The sequence below is a fragment of the Tympanuchus pallidicinctus genome, unplaced genomic scaffold (assembly GCF_026119805.1).
Source record: "Tympanuchus pallidicinctus isolate F22 unplaced genomic scaffold, pur_lepc_1.0 scaffold8, whole genome shotgun sequence".
Taxonomy (NCBI): Eukaryota; Metazoa; Chordata; class Aves; order Galliformes; family Phasianidae; genus Tympanuchus; species Tympanuchus pallidicinctus.
In genome coordinates, this window is record NW_026294802.1 from 28,624,293 (window position 1) to 28,648,090 (window position 23,798).

Genomic DNA, 23,798 nt, shown 5'->3' on the forward strand with positions numbered 1-23,798 from the left:
TTCGGGACAGGGAGTAAAAGGAAGAAAACGGGAGGTGCCAGCCAAGCCATGGCGAGACTCTGCATCCAAATGAAAGGGGTCCTTCCGGCGGCAACCGGCGTTATAATTATAGACTAGAAAAGAGCAAGATCAGCAGCTGCTGCTGCCGCTGCTGCTTGCGTTTGTTCCCTGTGTAACTGACAGGACGGAGGACTTGGCAAAAACAGCCTTCCAGAAGTGGAAAGTCATTTTAACCCCTGTGCTTGTCAGTCCTCTCTTCCCGGGACGAAGTGGAAGCAACTCCCTGCTCCAGGTTACGGGAAGAGCACAGGACGACAGCAGCCCAAGCGGATCTCCGTGTGGGACATCAGAACAGGAGGAAGGGTCTGGGATTTGCCTTCGTGCCTGGACTGCCAGATCCACGCAGCAGGTCAGTGGGCACAGAGAGTGCTCAGCGTGCTTTTGTATTTGGTTAGCGCGAATCTCTCTCTCTTGCTTGTTTTCTCTAATGTAGCATACACTCATATATCAGATAACTCAGTGACAAGGGGTAGATCTGTGCAGAGGCACTATTTATTTATATGTTCTGTAATGCCCCTTTAATGGTCAGTTAGGGAACACTGATTGCTGTTATTTTTTACTGTGGTTTCTCTCTGAACACTAATGCATCCTGAAATTCTCAGCCAGGCAAAAAACCCATTTACATTTGGTCTCAGTATCAGTAGGGGAAAAAAATCTTTTATTTTTAGGCACTTATGTCTAAGGGCTTCTGATGATCTTAGCAAAAGTGAAATGCTTTATAACTCACATTTCAGTCCAGGCTGGAGAAAGTTTCTTGAGCCAAAGAGAAAGCAATGTCACAGATACGAGCCAATGCATTTGCTGGCACAAAAGGTGTATAACTCGTGTCATGTCATCGAAACCCTCAAATCCAAACCAACAAAAAGCCTAACCCTTTATCTGCTGATTGAGGCAGGGCAATGCGATTGATCGGTAAGTCCGCAGCAGCAGTTACTGTGGTGTCTGATCCAGAGCTCTTTCCCTCTGTGCCCCAGCCAAGATAGGCAGGAATGCGCTGGAGGTATTGGGATCATTTGCTCTTCCTGTCAGCCTCAGCTTTAGCTTTTTAATTTCCTGTTATCATGAGTAATGTTAGAAGGACTCTCAGGCAAATGCTGCCCATGCCCCATGAGTCGGAAGCACCGGGCAGGAGTCAACCATAGATTCAGATGAGAACTTGACACGTAAACGTGGGTGTGCTGTACCCCGATGAGGGCAGCTGTTCATGGAGGAAAAGCACAAGTGTAGAATTAAATCTGTGTTTGAGATGTTGTGAGATCTAACCAGACAGGTATGTTGCTGTCTGTCATAGCTTCCTATAGTCCAAAGCGATCTTCAATCACCTAAAATGACCTAATGTATATTTTAGGACATTACATTTCACCCTGAATACCCTGTATGAACCCAATGAGAAATGTTCAGTAAAGCATTTTCTTAGCAGGAGCTTAAAATACAGAGTGTCTCAGGAAAGGAAGGAAAACAAAGGCACCACAGCGTGAAACTTCGGTAAGAGTCCCACTTCTATTTGCCCCATTCCAGAGGCAGAAATAAAAATTTGCTGGTATCCAGCACCTCCTGAACTCATGTGAAAATTTTCTGCTCGTAGCCAAGGGCTTCAAAGTGCTAATAGAGGTGGCAGGAATCTGATTAAGTGAAATGTAGCCTCTGGAATTAAGAAGACACACTGCAGAAAAATCACCTCTCCCAGTTCAATGTAGGGGAAAATATTTAATCTGGAATCCTGTTACTATTACATCTCTGCAGCTGTAGCCAAAATCCACCCCCTAGGCATTGCTGCAGGTCCTCAGAGGAGGTGAACCCAATTTGTCCAGCTAATTAGTGCCAATTTTTGGCACCATACAGTCTTTGATGTTTCAGAGGAAATCCAAGGGGAACACACTACATACACAGATCTCAGTGATGGGAAGGGAAGTGGGGGAAGAAACGCAGCCCTGTACCCAGTTCAAGGGAGTGGCGGTGATGGTGGTTTCTGAACTCTGGGCAGAAACAGCTATGGGTTTGATGTGAATCACTGTCTTCCTGCACAGCTGCAGTCCTTTTTCCTTCATGGTCCATGACAGAGGAAAACAAACAGAAAATTTCTCGACACCAGAGGAGACCAGTTCCAATGTTTGATTGCCTCCCCAGTCAAGAATTTATGTTTTACTTCAGATTGCGTTTGTCTGACTTCTCCTTCTGTTCCCTGCACCCTGAAAGGGTACCAGCCTAGCTATTAAGTCATCACATTATCAGATATCTTGTCAATATCTGTGCCTCTATACAGTTCCATTATGAGCTGTATATTAGTGGGGAGAAGGTTGCTTCACTGTACTGTTTGAACACACAGTTTGTCATTCACAGGCAAGGGCAGAATTCTTCTACAGCTATCTCAGGACACTCAGTGTGCACTGACACTGCTTTTCTACCCTATTCCCACCCTGTAGCTTAGCCACAGACTTCTCTCCGTGCTTATAAAGCCCTGTTTCTGCTCAAGAATGGAGATCTCTACTTCCATTTTCTTAAATGTTGCATCCTGACCACAGGCTTCCCAGCAGAAGGGCTGCTTGCTGCTTGCCAGGCAGTCAGCTTGGCTCCCAAGATGAACTTTCTGGAGTTCAATGACAACAATGAAATTGAAAGAGATGTGCCAAGTCCTAGAAGCGGAAAAGCTATCATTTGGATGCTAGGGAATAAAAGCTATGCAACTCAAAAAAAAAAAAAAAAAAAAGCAAAAAAAAAAAATTAAATAAATAAAAACCATGGAAAAAACAAAAATGTCAGAGCCCAAGCTGGCAAACTCAAGCAGACATTCGGCACATGGGAACAGACAGTCTGTCAGTAATAGGAGGCTTATGGTGTCTTTTCTCTGCTGATTCCCTGATAAGTAAAAGAAAAAATGGCACTTTTACAGCTGAATTTTAATGGTCTGTTTTTACGCTCTGCATATGAGATGTAGCCAAACTGCACTAAATACTATCTAGCCATCAATTAACCGTGGGTTCATATTTTGTTCTGAGAGTTAATGACCTACCCTGGCACCAAGAAAATACAGCCAAGAATCACATTTAGGCTAGTGTCTCAATGATGACTACCTTGAGGCTTTGCGCTTGTCTTGTTTGCTCCCTTTCTTAAGTGCTGTACAAAACTGCTGTCATCCATATTTAGAGTTTTCTGTAAGCACATAAAAGCTGCTGTGGCATCCCTATGCTCAGTAAGCAAGAATGAACACCAGAGCATACTATTTACCTGTACTTTTTTGGCATTGCTTTAATTAGGCTGCATTGCACACTGTGGACCTGAGCAACCTCATGGCTCTTTGCATGGTCATGCAATGCCGAAGTAAAGTGATGAGCATGCCTGGCTGCCAAGGAGCCAAATAACAGGGCTCCCCAGCCACCCTCAGCTGCTGTCATAACTATTAATGAAAGAAGCTGCCTCCAGATCTCATTTGCTTCTCGATGACCATAATTACCAAAGCCAGCTAAAAATACTGGCTGGGGAGGAAGGGGTATTTACGAATTTTACCTTTGCTTCTATTGCTGGACCACTGGAAATTTTTCAAGCAAATTTGCTTCCTTTTCTTTTCTTGCACCAGACTGGAGCAAACTGGGAGTACACAAAAGCTTTGGAGGTGTGATGCATCCCTTCCAGCACTGCTGCTGCCACCCAAAGTTCGGCACTGGCCGTGCCTTTGGCTGGTGGCTGGGGCCATCCCCAGGTGCAATGCTGCATCCATCGACCTGCAGGTCTCAGCGAGGCACAAAACCACAACACCTCCACACTTCTCTCTCTTTTCATATATAGAAAAACAGCATGTATATCTGTATACATCTAGCATTGTATGTCTGTATGTGTGTGTGCATCTGTGTATCTATCTATCTATACATGGCTGCATTCAGGTTAGGATATGCTGTCTAAAATGTTGTTGGTTTCCTGCTTCTCTTCTACTGTTTCTAGGCTCAGCCTGCCAAGACGATGACAGTCACTTATTCCAGCAAAGTAGCAAATGCCACTTTCTTTGGATTTCACAGATTACTCCTAAAGTGGAAAGGCAGCATCTACAAATTGCTGTACAGAGAATTTATTGTTTTTGCTACCCTTTACACAGCGATAAGTGTATTATACAGGTACACTCTTTACAATTCACATCTCATTAAATGTTGTACTGAAGTTTCACACTTCATAGCATTAGGCTGATAAGTGAGTTTGGGGCGGGGGGTACTACAAAGTTGGCTTTTCTTTGGACATTTCTAATGTCCTCTCATTTCCACATTTACTTTAAAGTTCCATAGGAAGCATGTGGAGTGTAAATAAGATACAGTCTATCATATTTGAAAAGTTTAGATGTCATAATGAGGAACATGGTTTAGTGGGGAAATACTGGTGATAGGTGGATGGTTAGACTGGATGATCATGGAGGTCTTTTCCAACCTTGGTAGTGCGGTGATTCTATGACTATGATTTGATTTGAATGAGCTCAGTCCTTTGCCTGTGTTGAACAGTTCTTCTGAAGTTAAGCCAAATAAGATAGCCTGAATTAGTTATGACAAACAAATGCCCACAGCTAGCTCACAATGTCTACCTGGCCATTATTGTTCTGACAATGTGCCTCTCTTCTCTGAGTGATGAGAATAGGCCTTTCATTCTGCTTGCTGTAGTTTGACAGCTACTCGGAGATAATTTCACTGACGACACAGAAAGGATTAATTTGAGGCAGAGGTTATATTTAGTCTTTTCTCAGGAACTGTGAGGTTTTCCTTCAAGCTAGAAGAGAATGCCAACCTTTATTTTAAGAACCTAATTTTGCAAGACTGCATGGAACACGGCTGTGGTTATTGCCTGTATGCAGAACAGCACCAGAGGAACATCTCCTTATTCTACTGAGGTGTGAGTTAAGCAGCAGCAATGCATCATTTAGTGCAGTGAGCCTTTAATTGATGAAGTGCACTAACATTAGTATCAAAATCCTGATTCAGCTCTTACCTTGATGTGTAATTAGATCGCAACGTTTTCTTTTTATGGATAGCAAAGAAAATTAGCATCTGTTTGTCTATATTTAATCAACAATTTGGCAACACATTCAGTGGTCTATCCCTGTGCATTCAGAAAGAAAACTACAGTATTAATACATTAAAAGAACACCACTGAAGTCGGAAATTTATTAAATTAACTAGATTCACCCAAAAGTTAAGCAATTAAAAACCATAGTAAATATAGAATGGAAAGCATTTCATATGCACTTTAGACTTTACTACAAAACCATAAGAAAATCCACTAAATATTTGCCACGTGAAATCAAAGAGTGGCTGTAATACTCATATATTCAAATAAAATAATGGCTCATGTTTTTGTATTTCATTAGATAACTCGCGCCATGGGAAAAGCTGCTGGGCTCCACTCATTTTCTACTATGTGGTGAATCTTTTCCCCACTGTAAGATAGGCACTGCTGCATTCTTCTTTGGTGGATAAGCAAAATTTTGTGGGAGTAAGAGCAAAAACTGCTGCAACTATGTGGCATTTTCAAATAACAGCCAGTAGAGATTGGTAACCTTTTGCAATTCAAGCAGCCCTGAGCATTTTTTTCAAGCAGCTCTCCGGAAAACAGGAGAGCAAGCTCTGCTTGCTGACTCACCTCTTACTGTCATCATTGGCCTCGATGGGATAGCTTGCTAGTTCTCAATGTGCACTGATTTTAATTAGTAGTGCTAGTTGAATTAGGAAACTACAAAGGCAAGAGAATACTATCATCTTCTCCAGTTTCTTTATTACATGCTACAAGTGTTCAGCACTTTAAGAATCTGCCTGGAGACGTTAGCCAAGTTTGCTCTCTTGTATGTATTTGCACTCTAGCAAGAGCCAGAATACTACAAAAGGACATATACATTTTATTTTTGCTGCAGATTTTTTCTTACAGGAAGCCAAAAGCGGTTCTTTGAAAAATTATCAATTTACTGTGACAAATACGCTGAACAAATCCCAGTAACTTTTGTGCTTGGTAAGTACTAGTTACATGTGAAATTACTCTCCAACACTGTCTCTGTTCAGGCATCTTGTTAATGCCAGTGCATGGAAGCATTGAAGAGATGAGGGAGTTTAAAGAAGGTCTCCTTAAAGTCAAGTTGCTTTTGTCACATCAACATTTATGCTCAGTTCTTAATATCCCAACAGAAAGTATTTTCATACATATATATATGTATAAACATATACAGTGCCCACTAACATTGATACATGGTGCCTGACCTTTCAAAGCACTAAAAACATTCAACATTTACTACAAAAGAGAAAATCTGGAAGTTTGTGTTAACACTGTATGAGATACTCAGCTGTAACAGGTCATAAAGTTGCAGTGTCTACTAAACAATAAGTTTTGATTGCGTACTGTTTTTGACTTGACATACTACATTTATTCTGGTACAAGGAGCAGCTTAGTGATGTGAATGACACTCTACAATCTAAATCAAAGTAAGCTAAACTGAAGCACTGAAAGGCACTGAACATTTTTCCTTCTCACACACAGGTTTCTACGTCACGCTGGTGGTGAATCGCTGGTGGAACCAGTTTGTGAATTTGCCATGGCCAGACCGACTGATGTTCTTGATCTCTAGCTGTGTCCAGGGAAGAGATGAATATGGCCGCTTGATCAGGAGGACTCTAATGCGTTATGTGAATTTAACTTCTCTGCTGATCTTTCGCTCCGTGAGCACAGCTGTGTACAAGAGGTTTCCCACCATGGACCATGTGGTGGGTGCAGGTACTGCTGCGTCCTTCTCTGAGAATTTCTTACTTCCCCACACGGGTGGGGGCACGGGGTAGGAAGGTGTTTGCTTCATACACGTATTGAACGAGGCTTTATTTTCTCTCTACAGAGATTTGGTGATCTCATCCAAATAGCACAAGTCATATTTTTACTGAAAATCTTGCATTTCTTAAAATTATTCCTTTGGCACAGATTAGTAAGCAAAGTTGTAGCAAGTTAAATTATGCAGTGCATATATACATATACAGATTCAAATATATGCAAGAAGCTTTGGGTGTTGAAAAAAAGAAATCCAGGCAAAATGCAGAACGCAGAACGCAGAATGCAGAATGCAGAATGCAGAATGCATGCATCTTACCATAAGAAATCATTTGTGTTTCCACCCCATTTTCAAAATTCAGTTGAAGTTCTATTCCTTTTGCTTTCCAACAAAATTGTTTACCTGAGCCTGCAAGAGGTCAAGGAAACTTCTGTCACTCTCCCCAGCAATCTGCTTCTAGCACACACTGGAAAATTACCACATTTCCAACAGGCTAATCCAGCTCTGCCTCCCTATTGCTAAAGACAATCTGTTCCAAAAGAGACAAAATTGTAGACTGGAAAACAAGAGTGCTTTTTTTCTTTTTTTCTTTTTTTTTTTTTTTTTTTCCCCCTGTACGTTGGAAAACATTCTAGTATAAACAGCATCACTAAATATTGACAGTATAGGCATCTTGGTGGATTTCAGTACAGATTGTGTAGGCTCTTATACATACTGTGCTGCAGAATTTTTGTTGATGTGGTATTGAGCACTTGGGAGTAGATATTGCTACTACTAACACTGAGTGATTAAGATAGTACTCTGTAATTATCCCCTTCCTAATTCCCTACAGCATTATATAACAGGCTGCAACATTTAGTATGAATGTGAGTGGCAGAATCTGATACTTACAGAGCAATCATCACTGAAACAACTTGTGCCGATTTTGCATTTTGTTCTCAAACTGAGAACCACCGTGGTATAAGTACTGCTACACGTTTCCCTTCTCAGCAAATGAACTGCTTAAATTTGTAGTTTTAAATCTGGGAGCAGTATTATGATAATCTAGTCTGACTCATCCACAACACATGGCATAAAAGCTTATTCACCATCTCCTTTTCAAATTGCAATTTCTGACTGAACTATAATACCTTCTAGGAATCCGAGCAGCCTTGATTTAAAATTCAGCTGAGTACAATGGAGAATAAACAGATCTGACATTCACAATTGTGAACTCACTGTTGAAAAGTGGACTTTCATTCCAAGTCTGAACTTGCATACAGTCATCTTCTAAGTCACTGGATTTTTAAATGTGTTTGGTTGTTCTTTTTTTAATTAGATAAAATCAATGTTTCCTATCAATAATTCCTTATTAGCAGAGTGTATAGGGGCTTGAGAAAACTTACAAGATTGGTCTTCTTTAGTCTCTCCCTGATAAGGTATGGTCTTCATATCTTGATCTTCCTCATAACTCTTTTCTAAACTCTTTTTCATTTTTTAACATTTGTTATGGAACTGTAGGCAGTAGATTGATGTAGATCCATGACATTGAGATGTTGAGTACTGTGACACATGTGCCACAACCATCAGTGCCTAACAGTCATGAGTTTACAAATCCTGTTAGATGCAAGGTGAGAGAGCAAAGTTGGATGATCAAGAGTATGAATCTTGGAAAATGTGAGTAATGAGACAACAGCTGGCCAAAGAGCAGCCCAAGACAAGCAGTAGGGAGTCACAAAGAGAAACATGAGTTATCAGCCCAGGGACATGAACGCCTACTGCTGGTTGAAATTCACAGACCCAGACCTACCACTGGAATGAAGCATCTAATTAGTCCTTCTCACATGACAGAGAAACAGAAAGTAGGACTTGTATCTGCTTAACCTTTGTTAGCACACTCTGGGGAGATGTGGGAGATGATCGCCAATCAGATCTTTCTTCCTCTAACCACAGGATGTTATAGTTATTTACATGGGTATCTTGAAACAGTCTTGCCTCAGTCCATGCCATTTTGATGGGAGACCCAAACATTCCATAAAGCACTTCAGGGAGAGCACAAGTGTATTTTTCCAGACAGGGTTATGTTCTCATTAATAATTTTTCCATAAGATTACTTTGGTTGGCACTGTTCACATTACTGTCTCTTCATTCTTTGCTGATTGTACTGTCAAGATTTTAATACTTTCTTTTTCCCAAGCATTTAATTCCCTGTCATTCCTTAGATCATCTTTCTCAAGATGCATCTTGAGATCTCAATATCCTGGCACAATATTTGCAAATATTTCCAGTTTTCTGGAGCTGCCCCCATCTTCCAGTTCTTGTGAAAACCAACAGTTTTGTTCAGAATTTCTCAATTAATTCTTCGAATGCTTTTAAATAAACATTTAATGAACGTAGTTAGAAACCATTTAATTTTAATAAATGAGCTTTAATATAATCTCCTGTAATTTATGGAATAGAAAATGTTTCCTTATCCAAGCAGTTACAAGTGCTTCTGTACTGCATATTGGTTTTACTGCAGTAACTTTTGCCAGCAATAACAGCAATCAAGAAATGTTTAATATTTCCTAATGTTTAATATTTTCTACTATCTATTATATATGTCCATCAAAGACAATGTTTAATTAGTGTAAACGTGAATGCCTTGACTTTAATAATAATGGCAATTTGAATGCTATTGTGAAAACAGTGGTGCTTTGTCTTGATTTTCTGAACAAAAATGTACCCAATTTAAGTGGAAAGCTGAACTGATCCCTGGAGCTTTGCTATTCTTCATGTCCCCCTCAGGCTGTGTCCTCAATAATGACTTCCCAGAGCCTCTCCAGGGAATTTCATGCTCCAGACTGTCAGTTTTTTTGTATTCTGTCTGTCAATTCCAGTATGATAAAAACATTCTTCTCCTATCTTGCAGTAAGTAAGCTGGTCAGATGAAAATCAAAGATAGCCTAAAAGAGTGGCACTCAGGAGTCAGAGCAGTCATAACTAGCACAATAAATTGATTGCCCAATTTTTTCTGTGCAACTCGTTATAAGAACTGGATGCAAACTGTGAAGGGACCTTTAAAAGCTATATCTTATCCTGCTTTTATGTTCCAGGATTCTGCAAAAGTACCATATCTTACTGGTGAACTGCTTGTCTTCTAGCTCAACAGCAGCATGTCCTATCCTTGTACTCCATCTCAGTACAGAAAAGTATTTCATACCTCCTGTGTTGTGCGGTTCCAAATACACAACAGCAGCATCAATCTCATCAGGGTTGCCTTGTTTAACAAACCTGTTCTTGCCTTACTCATATATTTGTGCAAGAAAAACAACTGTGTGAGTTTGTATACATTTATTTTTCATAGCTTGGTGTATAATTAGCAACATTATTAAGAGCAGGCCAACTTCTAGTTAATAGCTGGAGTCTAGAAAAATTAGTGTCTATTCTTAATTCAAAATCGAATCTTCAGCACTCAAACTATTGTTCAAACTTATAATTAGTTGGAGAAGTCCCTTATTTTGCAGCTACTTTGTTATTAACTTTGTACTGTTTCAAAGCTAATATCAACACAACAAAAGAAGTCTTGCATCCATCTGAGCAAAAACTTAGGTTTCCCAGAATTAAAGATTGCTCGAATCCCAGAATATCTGAGATCTAGGCAAAAGAAAATGTAAAATTCCCTTTGTGAAATTTCCGTTGTATTTCTTAGAGGTGTGGGTGAAGGGAGGAGAGCAGAGCAGAGCAAAGCTTTTCAATCCACGAAGCCCAAGGGGTTGAGGCGTTGCTCCAAAAAGCGGGCTGCTCCCGTGCCAATCCCAGGCAGTGGCGACTTTGTCAAACACAGCCCTGGCTGCCCTTGGAGTGCCTTACAACAGAGGGAAGCGGGGCTTCACAAGGCCATGCTGCCTCGGCGGGAAGCACGGTGCCCTCCCAGCGCCCGGCCGGGCAGGCTGCCAGCCAGAACACAGCTTCAATCTGCAGGCCCACAGCCGGGCCTGGCCCAGCGCACCGCTAGCAGTAGCGCTTCTCTGCGTGACTCCATTTCCTTCCCCTCGTGTCCCTGCATAGCCCCAAAGAAAATACAAAATCTGGCAGAGAAGCATTTCGTTGGCAGAAAGCACGCTCTCAGCTGAGCGCTGTTTCATACGTGTGCTTGTGTGCTCCATTTCTTGCTCACTACCTTGCAGGTTTACCAAAAAATTATTAGAACCAGGTCATCCGACTGCCCTCGGAACAGATTATGACATCCTGCTAAAAGCCATTATTGCCGAAAAGTGATACCTTATTGATTTTCCTAAAAGTAGAATATGAAACTAGAGAGTAATCTGGTGAATCTGTGCAAGGCTTAGTGGTATACGTATCTACAGTATTTCAGCAGTCACAAAGGAGAGCTGAAGCATAGCAAATTGTCACATATATTGATGGATAGGGATTGCTTTTTAGGTAGTTAGAGCAAAAAAAATTGCTTCAAACAAGATGCAACCTGAGAAAATAAATAAAAAAGGAGGCTACTAGATAGAATCATAATTAGTGTTTTGCACGGTTCTATGCAAATAAACATAATTATATATAACAAGCTGCACTGTCAATACAGTTTTGTTTTTTGTTGTTGTTTTATAAACAGGTTTTATGACAAGACATGAAAGAAAAATATTTGATGACCTTAAGTCTCCCCATCTGAAATATTGGGTTCCGTTTGTCTGGTTTGGAAATTTAGCATCGAAGGCACGAAATGAGGGAAGAATTAGAGACAGTGTGGATCTACAGACGCTAATGAATGTAAGTTGAAAAAGTAAACCTCCAGCAAACCAGTGTTAAATTGCTATGCAGTAGCTTTTCACCTACATAACTTGATTTAGAGCACTCAGCTCTCCAGTGTCATCTGAAAGATCTTAGAGAAAATCTATAACACTTTTCTGGTGTGCCAGTGTACACTCAGACACACACAGTAGAAGTTCACTGGGATTGTGTTTATATGACTAAGAAAGAATTACTTGAAACAACAGTTTGGTGAGTAAAAGCCTCACTGTAAATTCATACTTGGCCCATTACTGTAGAAAAAAAAATCTGATTGTTATTTGGTAATTCAAAGATTTTAGTGTCAATTTCAGGGAAAACAGACTCCCTAAATATTTTGTTAAGTGGCCCGACATTATTTATGTAATAAAATGCATTCTCTTATATATCACTAAGCTGTATATAAGATAGAAACAAAAGATCATTTGTGAAGAAATAGATATTATATTAAGCATTCCAACTCCATAAATTAAGTGAATATTCAAACATTACAATGAGCAGCTGAGTATTATTATTCTGTGAATTTATACGACACCATCTTATCTCCCTGTCCTTTTGCATGTATAAAAATAGACTATAACTAAATGTTTGTCATCCAGGATTAACTCCATTTTAGTTTGTTGGGATATGTTTCTTCTTTTTCTCTCTTTTTTTTTTTTTTTCTTCAGGAAATGAATAAGTTCAGATCTTGGTGTAGCCTTTTGTTTGGCTATGATTGGGTTGGAATTCCTCTGGTCTATACACAGGTACTGGATAGTTTCTTTCACCTGTTTTCTTTGAAATACTTTTTCCGTAAAAGGGGACATTTGTGCCAAACATCCATAGTCTGGACTGGCATCTCCAAGAAGTCTGGGGCTTGTTGAGTATCAGCATCTGGCTAAATATTTAATGTTAAAATTAATGTTTAATGTGGAGATGTTTTGAAATCCTTGCATAATTTGGGAGAGCAAGGAAGCTCCAAGATGTTTTTGTTTCCTGGGTCTACCTCCTGGCAGTGATTACTCTTGCATCCTCTTTATTTGTAACACTTTGTTCCAGTTTTGTAAATGATATTACAAAAGGCAGTCGGAGGCCTTTGGACTTGTGATGCCTTATGCATAAGACTGTATTATTACATTTCCAATTTAGTTTTTCTCTTCACAGGTTGTTACTCTTGCAGTGTATACCTTTTTCTTTGCCTGCCTGATAGGCCGCCAGTTTTTGGATACTGACCAGGGGTATCAGGGACATGACTTAGATCTTTATGTTCCAATCTTCACGCTGTTACAGTTCTTCTTCTATGCAGGATGGCTCAAGGTAAGCTGGCATTCTGGGAAGGCAATGGGGGAACCTTCCTTACATGAGCTGCTGAAGTGTCAGATTCGTGGCCCACTAAAATCACCAAGGTTTTGGGGAGTTACAGCAAAGCTAAATTCAGCCCAAAGTGTCTTGCAGTTATAAAGAAAAATTATCCAGTACATTGTTAATTCCACTCAAAAAGATCTTACCATAAGGAGTTTTCAGGAACCTGAAAGATACAATTTCATTTGGAGCAGCACAGCAACAACTCCCTAAGAAAGATAACTAGCAAAATCTGGTCCCTGGATGTGGACTATGAAGTAACAGATGAAAAATGCTTTAAATATTTTTCCCACTGGGCAATTGGTGGGCAAATACTTTTGCAGACCTGGCATGGGCTGAAAGGAACTAAATCACAATTTTGTCTTATGATCACAGCCTGCCTTTAGTGTCTGCTACTAACTAATATGATTCAGACAATTTAAGGTCTGCTGTTTCATAAGGCTCTCAAACAGTGATAGCTGTTATTGCTTACAGTCTCACTGCATAAAAGCATTCATTAAGAAGAAAAATTATGGAAGGCCTTGGATGCTACCCCTCAGCCCATTGATGCCTGGTTAGTTAATATATTGCTGTTGATCTGATAGATAAGTAATTAAGTCACACACCTCACACTGGCTCTCTTCTTTGCTGTGAGGATCAAGATAGATTAACTGAGAGAAGTTTTAAGTAAAAAGCAAATTTGTACATTAGGGCCCACGTACTTAAAGGTTTTCTCTTGGGATTATTAATCATAGCTGGAAATTTTAAGTTCACTTTTCTTAGGATATAAATAGTACAAAATTGGCCCTCTTTCCTTTAATGCCCCCATTTTTAGAGGGTTTTTTCCCACAGCCATCTCAAAATGGTAGGGTAAAAAAATGCAGCATATCAACCTGTTGAACTGCAAAGGTCTGGGGAGGGATTGCAAAGCTGCTCACTCTTCAGAGGCCTGCAGGGTAAGCTCTTTTAGTCCTGTATGGCAGGAAATTTTTTGGGGGGGAAAAGAGGCTGCAGTATAGGGGCCAGCCTGGAGAAGGAAGAAGGGAGAGGATTCTGCTGCAGGAGGAGTGCAGTATCCATGGATGTGGAAAACTTTGCACATGAGAAAGAGTTAGGATTGGTTCTTCTTTGATTTCCATCTGGTTTTGCCACCTGCTTAATGATGTTTTATGTTTAATAGCAAGTGAGATACCTGCAGGCCTTAAATTCCTATCTTTTTTAATTGAGTTTCAGCACTGATTTTCTTTGAAATTATAGATATGAGGCTTTGTCTCTAGGCACTACCTTTCAGGGTTGTCCTGGTGGGTTATAAAACTGGAAGCTTATCCTCCTGACCACTCTGCCCAATGTGTCAGGAAGCCATGGGGGATGGTTTCCTCTCCATCAATATCCATCTTTTCCAGTTACAGGCTTCCAGCCAACTCCAGGCAATAGATATGGAATATCATTATAACTGAGAAATCTTCTGCATAAGAAAATGAGGAGGAGGAAAAGCAGCTTCTAAAAACCAGACAAAATCAGCAGTGTTCCCTCAGACTGCCACAGAGTGCATATCTTTCTGTTCTGAAGGTTAAAGCTGTTTCCTGCTGAGCGCGTTGGGTTTTGGCTGCCAGTGTGCATACAGGGCCAGCACTATTGACTTCCAGTAACTTGGCAATTCCTCAGAGATGATAGCAAAACTGAGCTCATTCCTTGGCCTCAAGCCTGATTTGTTATACCTGCAATACAGGGGCAAAGTTTCACAACACGTGAGACTCTGCTAAATCCCTATTTCATTGCTGCAATAGACAGACCATCCAAATACAGGGCTTAGCTGTCTAGCATTGCATTCCTCTCCAGACAATAGAAGCTAGTGGCCAGGAAATGTCCTCTGTCCTAACCCTGCTCACTGTTTTTTTTAGCTCATGGGAGAGGTTTTGCAGTGGATTTTTGGGCAGTAATTCCTAGGTTAACACTGAGCTAATCTGGTGCCTTCCCTGGAGACCCACAATGCCATTTGCATTCTGCCATCATCTGATTCCAGCAGCCACATAGCTGTACCCGAAATGTAATGCCCCAGGGCACACACACAAATGTGAGCAGAGGTGTTCCCCTTCTGCTTCTCACTCCTCCTGCCTCCTTTTTTGTTCTTATAGTTTGTCTTCTCAGCATTTCATTCGTCATCTTCCACCACCAGCAAAGGAGAGTCAGCAAGCGGTTAGGTAACAGTGCAGTTGAGCAGTCCTTAAACATGAGGCACATGCAAATAAATAGCCAGGGAGTGACAGCCTTACTATTAAAAGTTATTTAGATCATAGCAGCCCATAGCGATCATTTTGCCCAACACCATGATGAACGTGGGGTCTCTCCACTCACCCTGCATGACCCTGGCCACCTCCAGGATCAGCAATGGCATCACTAGCTTAAAAAAACAAAAAGAGGGAAAATGTGGAGGAGGGGAGAATATTTAACATTAGTTCACCAAGAAACTGAGAAATAAGTAGTCTGAATGTCCCACTGCTGTTTTTCTCCAGTTCTCCTATTTCAGATTTTTCTTCTTCCTCAGCAGCAGTGATTTCATCCCCATAACGGTTTTTGGTGATCATGAGGCCTGGAGCAGCCTCCGATTATTTTTCCACTTATTAAGGCCTTAGCAGGTGGGGAGTAAGTGAGGCAAGGGCAGCCCAAGAGGTTTCCTTCACCTGAGGCACCTCACCATGGACCTGCCTGAGCTCCCTGAGCAGTCACGTCCTCCACAAAATAGTCTCTACCCCTGCAGCTTTACTCACTTCATTTACAGAAACAGAAACTCCAGGCTGAATTAAAGAACAAACTCAGACGCTGTCTCTTGGCTTTGGCTACCATGCCAAATGACTTTCACTGGAGCCAAGCCTTTGGGTAGGCTGCTTTTCTCAGACCTTGAGAGGGATACAGTTAGCATGACCTCAGGTCAATCGGCAGCAGCCAGGGGCTGATGTCCAGGACTCAGGGGATGGGCTGTGTTCCTTCCAGAAGACCTCAGCTATCTTGCCTAGAAACACTGAGTGGGCCAGTGGAGTATCATAGACCATAATGCAAGAGCCTTCCATTGCTAAATCACTAATGTAAGTCAGCTTGAGAAGCAGTGAGGGAAGGTAATGATTATCTCATGTGACAATCACAGCGGCCCGGACATTTCTCAGTTCCTGTAAAGCAAGACCAACAATCATGACTGACAGCACCAATGAGACACCATGGTCTGCATGCATAGGGAAAGCAAGATATTCTCTGCTCGACTGGCACAAACATCAAGCTCATGTTATGATTGCAAGTGACAGGCAGGGAGAGAGAGAAAAATCAGATCATATTTGCTCTGAGGCAGCAGTCCTGACATTGCATGTTAACCTCTATTCACTGTCTCATCACCCTCTCAGGTCGCGGAACAACTTATTAATCCATTTGGAGAAGATGATGATGATTTTGAAACTAATTGGTGCATCGATCGAAATTTACAGGTTGCTGTTGTTATTTCTACTTCCAGCTTTGCGGTATCATAGATCATCATTATATTTAATCCCCTTTCTTACGTCGAAGTACAAATTAAGGGCAATGAGTGTCATTAAAACAAACTCTTTCCCTGAAGCAGTGCCTGTAGCTATGATCCCCAGATTGTATTTTCATAAGCTAATGCATCCTGGTTTGGGTATTTGGCATCGCTTTTTTTCCTGACTAACATGCAAACATCTGACCTCCAAGTCTAAGCTCACCTTATGCCGGGAAAAGCAAGTAATGTGGGTCAATCCTGCCAAATCCAAAAGCCATCCACTCCCATTTAGATGAAAACAAGCTTTGCTAATCTGAATGTCTAATGATTGCAATGTTGTATATTAATCTTCCTTGTATAATATCTCAGAGAAGATCCCAAAGCAGAGCCTTCGGTCTCTGGCTTAATGCTACCTCAGGCTGCTGCAAGGGTGTTGCAGAGCCCTTTTGATGAGACCTCTCGCAAGGCCCTAAACAGGGACAGTCACATTTGATTCTGAAAGGGTTAAAATGTGGAAGAAATCTTCTCAGGCAGTGGAACATTCAGAGGAACATAACGCATTACAGACTACCCACTGCACACTGGGATCACAAGTCCGTTTAACCGCACCACTGGTGAAGTAAGGACTTCAGACCCAAAGAAACATCTTCACAGCACAAGACTCAAGTTGCATTAAAATTCAGACTTTCACAGGTGTATGAAGGTATCAAGACTGGATTTTAGTAATACTGAGTTTCTTCACAATGACCAGAGCACACGGTTTAGTTTAAAGTGTCTCTAAAAAAAAAACATTGAGCTGAGTAGTACAAAGCAGGTTATTTTGTATGCTGTAATAAATTGAACGTGACATGATTTATTCAAAAAATCTAAGGTCTCACTACTGGCGGTGGATGAGATGCACATGAACTTACCAAGAATGGAGAGAGACATTTACTGGAACGATTCTTCCGCCCGGCCGCCCTACACAAAAGCAGCTGCTGATTACTGCATTCCTTCATTCCTCGGATCAACAATTGAAATGGGGTGAGTGGCACAACAGTCCCTACTGCCACCACCAAGATTGCCACAGCTGCAGCCCCCACCTCTGCAGCTGAGGGGTGTGGGCTGTACCAGCGACTGCTGCAGGACCTTCGCTGGTCTCCAGTGGCCAGTCCTGCTCATTAGCACTCATCCAGACAGCTGCCTCAAGAACTGCATTTTGTAACACACAGTTAAGACAGTTTCCATTGGGGGAACGTGGTAAAGAGGCATGGGGCTCACAGATAGGATGACATTGTGAGTGGGAAATGTCAAGAGTGGAAAGGGTGTTGCTGGGAGGGGGCAGGCAGGCTGGTGTTGATGGGAGGATGTCTTCAGCAATCCCTGTGCTCATAGAGATTGCGCATCCACAGCACATGTTGTCTAATTAATAACTAGAGAATGCCTGGGGGGAGCGCTCACAGATGTTCTCTGACTATTGGACAGCACCTGAAGACAGTGACAGACTTCTTAATAATTTTCCACTTACTATGGCTTCTCCATACACCACCAAACAGCTATTCCTTTGTTCGTTTGAGTAGCAGATGATGGCTGACATTAGTCCAGATTTTTGAGAATATAAACAGGAAGTGATCTGAAATGTAGTATGGCCTTTAATTGAGTAATGATCCAGGCAAGGAAGCTGGAACGGTCAGCATTTGTGAAAGGGTAAAAAAGAGGAATTATACAAAATAACCCTTGTTGTAAAGAAATACTGAGAGTTACAGGACCACCCAGAGTTGTTGCAATCTGTATTAGACTGCAGTGATGGGCCTGTCAGTTTAGCAGGTGTTGAGTTTAAGCACTTGTGACATACCCTAGCATAAAACCAGTCAGTGTGTGTAAATATCATCCTGCCTTAGCAAAGGCCAGAGCAAGTCAACATTTTTACCTGAGTATGTTTACAAAAGCAGCATAGAAGTCTTTTTTGTAACTTCATAATTTATTTCAACAAGTTCTCAATTTTTTCAGAAAAAAAAAAAAAAAAATAAAAAAAATCCATCCTTACCAAAACAAAAAATGTGGGTTTTTTCTTTTTTTCTTTTTTTTTTTTTAATTCATTTGGCCTTGGAAAACCAAAGTGATGTTTTCTCATTTTTATTTCTCCTATTTGCTCTGTTTGCCTTCTACTGCAAGGAACAGTGCTTTGTATTGGTTCCTTTTCTCATATGCCACCTTTTCAGAAATCCTTTCATTCTGGAAAAAAAAAAAAAAAAAAGAAAAAAAAAACAAAACCAACAACCCTATACATTATTCAAGAGAGAAGATAAATCCATAGACTATAATTTATTTTACTCTAATTACCAGGGGGGGGGGGAAAAGAATACATATTATTAAGTCTGAGAATAATTTTTAATAAGAAGCCAACAGCCTCATAAATGCATAGTGAGATTCCCTCTGTCCTTCTGTATCAGTGTTGCCTCCCTGCTCTCCTTGCCTCGGGTTTGGCCCACATCCTTTTGTAGTCCTTGCCCTTAGGAAAACTGAATGGCCTTGTTTGACTTGTCTTCTGAGATGAACCCAGACTATAGTGTGCAATGCATGGCATGGCAAGCAAAACAATAGCTGTTCTCATTAACCACAAGGCTGGGAAGGGGAAGAGCACCAGCTACAGGTGAGACTTTCAGATACCCTATCATGCCTTGGAATTAAATGAGGTTTGACCACCTGAGTCTAGCATTATTCATTTATTTATTTATTTAGAAACCATTTCACTCTGCTTCCAGGAGTAGCTTTTTTTTTTTTCCTTTTTTTTTTTTTTTTTTTTCTTTTTTGCCTGAAGGTCTCTCTAGATGGACAGCACTGAGCAGGCTTTCCTTCTCCCCTCCCTACCTTCACCCTAAGCTCAAGCCAGCTGGGACATGCCCTTCTGAGGGACACGTAAGGGCTTTTGATTCCTAACATTTCTGCCTTCCTGACAAGATAGTAGGATATATGTGCATGCAGACTGCACACTTGCTACGTGTAACACCTACTTACCTACTTTATTTGGCAGGCTGGCTGATACAGAATTCCTCTATGGGGAAGAGTGGCCCTGGGAAGAGGAGAAACACCACAGACAACATTCAGTGCTGAGGAGAGTTAAGAGATTTCTCAGCGTCCACGAGCACCCTTCCTCCCCCACTCACAGGCGCTACAACAGGCAGACGAGTGAGAATTCGGTGTTCTTCCCCGCAGATGAAAAGGGACACATCAGGCGGCTGCAGGAAATGCACACTAGGGGGAGACATTCTACTTCCAGCTTCAAGAGGAAACACGAAGGAGCTGACCGAAGTAGCAGACTGCACAGTAGCAGGGATCTAGGACCTATAAGCGAAACCTCCAAGAATGAGGCGCTGCTCAATGACAGTGACACCTCATCTGAGACGAACAAGCCGGTTCCTGAGGTCATCATCTCTGAAGCTGAGAGGAAAGAACCTGATGTGCTGGGCAAGCCAACTCTGCAAGCAGAGAGCGCCGAAGTCACACCAGAAGAGAAGCTCCAAAGGAACCTAACTGAGGCAGATGTGTCTCTTATGGACCTTTCTTTATTCCCCCCAGAAGTGACTACACACTTCCCAGGTACTGAGATGCATCAGTCACTGCCTAGCATAAGGGAGCCCAAACACGAAACCCACAATAGTAACATAGCTGGTCTCATAACAGATCATGAGAGAAACCTCCAGCGATGGAGCTTACCGAGCTTCCATAGTCCCAGTGCAATGCCCAGTGCTGACTCTGCACATCTTGTAACAGATGCTGCAACATCTTCACAACCAAGGACTGTGGTAAGTGATGGAAAAAGCGTTACTTCTGCTACTGCTCCAGAGACATTTGAAATGCACCATCTGTTGGATAACCTGGATACCAAAGAAACAGCCATAGTAGAATTTTCTAATGAAAAAAGTAAAAGAAATCCTTAACAGTGCTTCTGGTTCTGGCTGCGCTTCCTGTCTTTTCTTGAAAGTGGTTCTCACAGATGTCTGTTGGAAGGTTCATAAAGGCAGACATGATGCTCAGACAAGTCCTGAGCAAGATCCAGCAGAGGATTCAGGCATCTAAACACGAGGCACTGCAATACGTCAAGCCACTTGGTCACTGGTGGTAAAGAAAAACACAGAGAGGACTGAGAGCCTCAAAAATGGATTCAAACTAGCCAGCGCACATGGTAGTGAAATGTGTGGGCTTGCCTAGAGGAAACACTAAGGTGCAGAGGTGGCTTTTTCCACTTTATATGCACCTTGAATATTGCCATGTAATCTGACAGATGATCCTTCAGATTTAAACCTGTAACATCCTTGTAAGACGACCAACACTCTTGGTTTCTAGTCAAGGAGCTAGAAGGGGAGATTTGGGCTCAATTCCCTCCTCAGCCCACTAAATTCCAATACTTAGAGGTATGCTTAAATAAATCAGGCACCTTATTGTGGCTTGTGGAGGCAAGAGCCTGCTATGGTCCTGCTGAAGCTATGCCACAACGGATTGAAAAATAAAAATGAAATACTTCATATTAAAACTCCATTAAGAGAAACACAAAAGGCAAAATTTCTGATGAACTAGGCATGGGAGGTATGAGTCTTGTTCTGTGCTCCTTAGAGCATGTACATAGCTTATCTAGGGGCCATAGGCCTCTCTCAAGAAGGAGAGCAGCGGAGGTAACTGATCGGAGGCCTCCACCCGTAGGGAGCTGCAGCTGGCAGCACAGGCATAGGAAGGATTTTCAGCAGTTATGGAGAAATTGTATACTGTCTAGCTCTGTTATTACAGACCAGGAACTGTTCTTCCCTCTGAAAGGAGATTGAAGCCAGAAATTGGAAATGACTCTGCCTGTAATATAAAACTCCCACAGATCCACACTTATTCCAGTCCCACCACACCTCCTCAGTATCTTCCTTCACATAACTTTCACCAGGGAGTGGAAGCAGCCTGGCCAGCAGGTCAAGGGAGGTGATCCTGCATCTCTGCTCTGCGCTGGTGAGACCCCATCTGGAGCACTGTGTCCAGATGTGGAGTCCTCAGTACAGGAGAGATGCAGACCTGTTAGAGCGTGCCCAGAGGAGGGCCACAAAAATGATCCAGGGGATGAAACAAACACTTCTCCTACAAGGACAGGCTGTGAGAGCTGGGGCTGTTCACCCTGGACAAGAGAATGCTCTGGAAAACCTGAGAGCAACCTTATGGTATCTAAAGGCAGGTATAAGAAGGAAGGGGACAGACTCCTTAGCAGAGTCTACTGTGATAAGACAAGGGGAAATAGTTTCAAACTAACAGAGGGGAGATTTCAATTACCCAGTTGAAATTTTTTAAGAATTTTTTTTTTTTTTTACAAGAAGAGTGGTGAGGCACTGGACCAGATTGCCCAGAATGTTGGTGGATGCCCTGGATCTCCTTGGAGACATTCAAGATAAGGCTGGAAGGGGCTCTGAGCAAACCTGATGTAGCTGTAGGTGTCGCTGTTCGTTGTGGGGGGTTGGACTAGGTGACACTTAAGGGTCCCTTCCAACTCAGACAGTTTTATGATTCTACCTTCATTCCCCCAGCTCAGATGTCAGCTGATCTGTCTCAGAATAGCTCAGCCTGCAGGAGCCTTCCCAGATTCTCACTGTCCAGCTCTGCTCATCTTCCATCATTTTCTTCTCAGCATGGCCACTGCTAAGAGCACACACTGATGCTATCCATCAGACTTTTGTGCATCTCATGAGCAATGACTTTGCTGCCACTTCCACTCACTCTGTCTGCACTCCCTGCCCCAGTGACAGTACTCCTCCAGTGGAGGCCATGGGGGGGCCATACAGTAGCCACAGGGTGGTTAAACTTCAGTTAGGTCCCACAGAGGCATCTGTTAGATACAGAGAGGTTAGGGATGACAATTCTGAAGTCCCACAGCCTATTATGCAGTAAACAAACAGTACATCACATGTAGTAGGCCAGCTCCAGGATAATTAAAATATTCCATTCATTAGCTCACAAAGAAACTAGTGCTGGGATGAATTATCAGAAAAATTTCCGTGCATTTAGTCTACTATCTCACTGTTGCAAACATCTTCAGGCTCTGTCTTATATTAAATTTTCTTTGGGGATGATGTGCTCCCTTTACACTACTTCTGGTAAACTATTTGCCTTAGCATAGTAAACAGACAATTTCAGCAACCTCAACAATTCACAATTCATGTTCACTGGCATAAAGAATGTAGAATTATTGCATGAATAAAGGCATTTTGAGAAACACAGATGTCTTGACTGTATTGAACTGTCAAGAAACGCTTCTGGCAGAGATGTGAACTACCGTGCAAGTCAACTCAACTTCTACCTGGAACAAAGAGGCAAACCTACAGAAGTGGGCAAAGCTGGAAAAGACTGAGGAAGTGATGGGAGCAACGTGGTTTTCTAACATATTTATATACCCTGACCCTATCAGGTGACGTCAGATAGGATGAGATGCATCAGAATAAAGTGAGGGACACTCCCTGAATGCTCATGATGATTTTCCACATATTTCTAAGATGCGTTTATGCTCCATGCCAGGATTCACAGAGCCAAGCTGTCAGCATGCTGTAGAGACAAATCCCACTGCCTTCAAAATCCTCAGTCATGAACAGCAGATCTCTAACTTTTCCTGTAACTTCTCATTCAATGAAAAAATACGTATTTCAGAAACAATGGAAACGTACCAGAATTGTAAGTCAACTGCACAGCAAGGAAAACAAAGATACTGGCTGCTATGAAACAATTGAAACCTCTTCGTGGATGCTTTTTTTTGCCCTGGTTTATGACCAAAAAAAAAGTTTTCCAATTCAAGAAGTTTTCTTATGGCCATTCTTCTCTAAGCACGATATGCACAATGAGGAGATAATGCAAGGGAGGCATGACATAAGTGCTAACTTCATATAGTTTAAACTTTCCCACAAAAAGAAACAAATGGCAAATGAATTGCTATTGCTATAGGCTGATAGCTGTGGTATCAAAAGTCCAAAATAATGTAGTTGCAAAAGAGAATTGTAAAAACACACACCAGAGAGAGAAAATATTTCATATCTGAAGGCAAAATCAACACCTCTGAGACACCTACACATAAACCACCGCACTCTGTTAATACTTATCAAGTCTTACAGCTGAAGCCTTAAATCTCAGACCTGTGATGGTAACCCTGCCAAGATGCCAACAGACACTGTGCTGTGCTGCCTGTGTGCAGAGCTCATCCAAACAGCTCCTCGTGGCTGTTGGTCTCTATTCCAGGAACACCAAAGCTGCATGGGTTCCTAGTCGCCCTACAGCTGTGCCCAGGCCATGGGCTCCACTCAGCTGGCCCCAGTCCATGTTACCAAGTCTGTACCCAATGCCTGGTGCTGAGGCTGCTCCAACACCACCAAAGGTGAATACTAT

At 41.9% G+C, this 23,798-nt stretch overlaps 1 protein-coding gene across 3 annotated transcripts; it reads left to right on the plus strand.

Annotated features, from left to right (window-relative positions):
* The first annotated feature begins 135 nt into the window (after positions 1-135).
* On the plus strand, positions 136-22,645 carry BEST3 (bestrophin 3). 3 transcript variants are annotated; one of them, XM_052668956.1, is made up of 10 exons: positions 136-409; positions 3,997-4,166; positions 5,942-6,036; positions 6,559-6,792; positions 11,424-11,578; positions 12,265-12,342; positions 12,740-12,892; positions 16,309-16,389; positions 17,290-17,441; positions 19,432-22,645. In XM_052668956.1, the coding sequence occupies exons 2-10, from the start codon at positions 4,015-4,017 to the stop codon at positions 20,336-20,338; spliced, it is 2,007 nt and encodes a 668-aa protein (XP_052524916.1). In that variant the 5' UTR covers positions 136-409; positions 3,997-4,014; the 3' UTR covers positions 20,339-22,645. The 3 variants fall into 3 exon arrangements, with proteins under 3 accessions (XP_052524916.1, XP_052524917.1, XP_052524918.1); XM_052668958.1 differs by lacking the exon at positions 3,997-4,166 and having other exon boundaries at positions 246-409; XM_052668957.1 differs by lacking the exons at positions 3,997-4,166; positions 5,942-6,036 and having other exon boundaries at positions 142-409.
* Positions 22,646-23,798: the final 1,153 nt, after the last annotated feature.

Bases quoted from the DNA above. Each gene is read 5' to 3' on its own strand.
- BEST3 (XM_052668956.1), top strand. From the start codon at position 4,015: ATGACAGTCACTTATTCCAGCAAAGTAGCAAATGCCACTTTCTTTGGA. The intron at 6,037-6,558 runs GTAAGTACTAGT...TCTCACACACAG, and splicing joins CCCAGTAACTTTTGTGCTTG to GTTTCTACGTCACGCTGGTG. The intron at 12,893-16,308 runs GTAAGCTGGCAT...TCACCCTCTCAG, and splicing joins TCTATGCAGGATGGCTCAAG to GTCGCGGAACAACTTATTAA.